Here is a 3,857-nt window from a genome sequence, read left to right as displayed (position 1 = left end):
GAAGTATTTGCTAGTCTAGTACTGAAGAAATTAGCGTTTGGATGCGCATTGTGCGGCTTTAATATGCATACGCGTTCTTGGTGTATATATATCTACAACAATCGACACAGAAATGCGAAGCGGATCTTCTATACAGAGAAGGAGAAAGCGAGCCTACGTTGATTACCTCTCATATACAGACACCTGTGTTCGCACCTGAGCTACCTGCAGCTACGTAACTTTGCTCAGCATCACCTTATATATATAGGCGTCGCCGCGAGACATCCCGTTGTATTCAATCACAGGTGCATAATTACTCAGGCAAGTACACGAACAATTCGTTACCGTAGATATGCAACCTTAACCAATGTACATTGCAGTAAAACACATCTGTCTTAATTTATCTGAATGTAATCTTCTCGTCGTGATGCAATACGAAATTATTTCTACGGGTTTCTAACGCGTTTGAGCCGCATCCATTGTTTGGTCCCCACGGGCATGTCAATAACGTAACGGCTGCGTAGATTATATGATATTCTACTCACACCACAACGGCCGCGTGGCGCATGCACATTATGCCACAGACTCCTTCACACTGTGGCCTGCACAACGGCCACAGACTCGTTCAACAATTCTATCTAGAGTATAGATCGACACACGTACGTCGTGCGTTATTAATGAATTCATTCGCACACTAACTCCCACCCACAGGTGTTCCGTAACGCGCCAGCGCTATGCTACCAGCACACAGTGGTCGGGTGAGGTGGTCACTCGTGTTGTCGTTGGCGTTGGTTTGTACGGTCGCACGGCGGTGCGCCAGCGCTGTCAGCCTTGACCCGCCTGCAGAAATGACGAGTCTGACGCAGCATCTACACTCAAACTTCACAGCCGAGCTGCTACGCATGAAGAGAGACGGTTTAGGGGTGATCGCTATGCAGGTATGTGTTGCTACGCACATGCATTGATGATGAGGGGGAGATGCGATTATGCAATGTACGGTCCTACTCACGTGAAGTATTCACAACCCGCATAATCACGTGTGGAAGGTCGCTGCTTACATCAAAATTAGATTAGCTAGAACTAGTGTTAAAAACAATTTTGGTAAAACTAGTGGTCCGCGTCAGTGAATTAATGTTTTTCGCATGTATATATAATGCAGGTGCATTTTCACATAGCGAAAAAGATGTCAAGAGCAGCGCCATTATTTGCTGACAGCGACTGAAAATTCTGGCATCCTTCCAAATAAAAATTCCGGTTATGTAAAATCCATATTTATATCTATATCCATATTTACGTCAGAGAGAAGTGTCGCTTCTTGCTGTCAAACGCTTCTGAACCGCCAGTCGATCCCCTAGATTTTTTTTTAAATTTTAAATTTTTTTTTATTTAGGCAATTATCCATCATATACAATCAAGAGCTAATAATACATAGAGTGTACAACGGAAAAACGGGAAATGAGTGCTATTTCACGACATGATTATTCTACTTTGCCTGCGAGTCTAGAATAATTTGATGGTATAGCATTAAATGGACAGTAGCCTCTAGAATTTCACTGCATACAACTGTACTCACTGTATAACAAATCGTCTATACCCACACGTATTTGTTACCAAATACCTAATTTAATTGTTATAATTATTTACACATCAACGCTACGAAATTTGAACGGCGCCATGACACCCGCGACCGTGCTGCCACCCCGAAAAAGTTGCGTATTTGACAATTTATTTTGCATATGTTACAGACCGAGGGCTAATCACAAAAGTGCAATTATATTTATACCTAAATGCTATTTAACCGAACGATATTCATTTTAGGGCAAATTTATCCATATTATAACGGAAACTATATGTCGTTTATAAGATATTACAATCCTTTTGCTTTTAATGAATAAATAAGAAACACCCTCGGTCTGTAGCCCTTGGTTGGAAAGTGGTTTTGCGCAACTTATCAGATCGTGCGCTTTGAGTGGCGCCACCGTCGTTGTAATCAAACTGTAGTCGTTAGTTTTAAAACAATTTTTAATAATATTTCTAATCGTGATTGAACCATGAAACTTTTATGTAGCGTAATTATAACCTAAATTAGAACCTGAAAATAACCCTAAAACTTAGAGTAAACTCTCCCTTTAAGCAGAATTCTTTGTTCTCTAAAACAAGACCAACCGCTTGTTAATACGATACTCCTAGGCTGAGATATTGGCGCTCGTAAACCTCCCCTCCCACAGGCCTCACGGCGCCTCGAATCCACATCAGTCACCATCCTACTCGCCCCTAATGCTAGCGGGCACACGAGCGATTTTTATCGCCGATCGCGGCGATTAAATTGCCAGCGAATTTAATCGCCCGATCACGAGGGGCACACGTAGCGAATTTAATCCGCCGATCACGAAGGGGCACACGTAAGCGAATTGAGAGCGTATACGCGTACGCCACTCGACAGAATTTTCCATCGATCATGTGATCGTACAAATTGGCGAACCGCCGAAAAAAGGTTGTTGCTGTTGTTAGTGCTGTTTATTTGCTTCTAAAAAGAAACAAAATACGGAGAAGGGCTCGTTGGGCGAATCGAAATTCGTGGTCCAGGAGTTGGATAATGCGCCGAAGGTAAGAGGGTCTACTCGAATTTAGTAAAAGAACTGGAAACATTTATTGCAAGTCTCAGCGCTATCTCTGTAATAGCGACCTCTTCGCTACACGACCGGTATTCAGGGATCGAAATGTCAAAAAGGCATGGCCTTTCCGACACAGAAATACCAATTCGCCTTCCTTCCCACACTTCTACAGTATTGGAGGCAGCCATTTTAACATCACAATGAAATCAACAAAACGTCCGATTGGTTTAGAAAATCGATCGGGCGACAAAATACGCCGGTCACAGGCACACGAGCGATAATAATCGCCCGGCGTAAATAATCGCCCAAAAATATCTAACATTTTGGATACGGGCGATTCGGTCGGGCGATTAAAATCGGCGTCGACGTGAACGGGCACACGGGCGAATTTTTCGAGCGAGTTTGGAATTCGCGGCGATCGGGCGATAAAATCGCTCGTGTGCCCCTACCATAAGCTTTTGGCTATCGGTTTCCGCCACCGCTTGGAGCGCTGATAATTGATGTCACATGCCCAAATTTGGTACTCTTACTACACCATATAGTAACTGAGCGCGTTGTAGAGACTAATTTAGAAAACATTGCCGGCTCCATCATGACGGGCATTGGCCGTGCTAGGAAAGATAATGGGAGATAAGGGCATAGGCGATGCTCCGAAGTCACCTATGATAAAACGAAACGCCGTTATTCATAAAGTTATCGCGGAAAAAACCGAACTCTCACGAAGCAACCTTGGCGGCGAGAAGGATGGTGACTGATGTGGATTCGAGGCGCAGTGAGGCCTGTGGGAGGGGAAGTTACGAGCCAATATCTCAGCCTAAGAGGATCGTATTGACAAGCGGTTGGTCTTGTTTAGAGAGCAAAATTCTGCTTAATGCAATACCATAAAATTATTTTAGACTCGCAGGCAAAGTAGAATAATTATGTCGTAAAATAGCACTATTTTCCTGTTTTTCGTTGTACACTCTAGGTATTATTAGCTCTTGATACAATACATAGCATACTTTTACAATAAAATTCTGAATTCATCAAATTGGATAACTACCAAGATGAACACGCTAAAACGTAAACGTAATAGCGGCTAAGCTAGGTTGTGCTTTCTTTATATATCATAACACCACAGTATTGCAACCCTCCCAAAGACGACATACTTGGAAAATACTATGTATCCGTATATTTATCGCTCTTCTATTCCCATATATGTTAATATTGTTCTAAATTAAATTGTATACAATTATGGAAGTTTGTTTGAGCGTGTACATCTCT

At 42.6% G+C, this 3,857-nt stretch overlaps 1 protein-coding gene across 1 annotated transcript in view; it reads left to right on the top strand.

Moving 5' to 3' along the window:
* Positions 1-64: 64 nt before the first annotated feature.
* Positions 65-3,857, top strand: part of LOC106816253 (VWFA and cache domain-containing protein 1-like) — a 22,100-nt gene continuing 18,307 nt past the window's right edge. The window contains exons 1-2 of the mRNA XM_014820833.1: positions 65-300; positions 691-917. Of these exons, the coding sequence (XP_014676319.1) occupies positions 714-917 (204 nt within the window). The 5' untranslated portion in view covers positions 65-300; positions 691-713. The remainder of the gene's footprint in view (positions 301-690; positions 918-3,857) is intronic.

Source organism: Priapulus caudatus, unplaced genomic scaffold (genome assembly GCF_000485595.1).
Source record: "Priapulus caudatus unplaced genomic scaffold, Priapulus_caudatus-5.0.1 Scaffold1328, whole genome shotgun sequence".
NCBI classification, from domain to species: Eukaryota; Metazoa; Priapulida; class Priapulimorpha; order Priapulimorphida; family Priapulidae; genus Priapulus; species Priapulus caudatus.
This window is presented reverse-complemented; position numbering and strand designations above follow the sequence as displayed.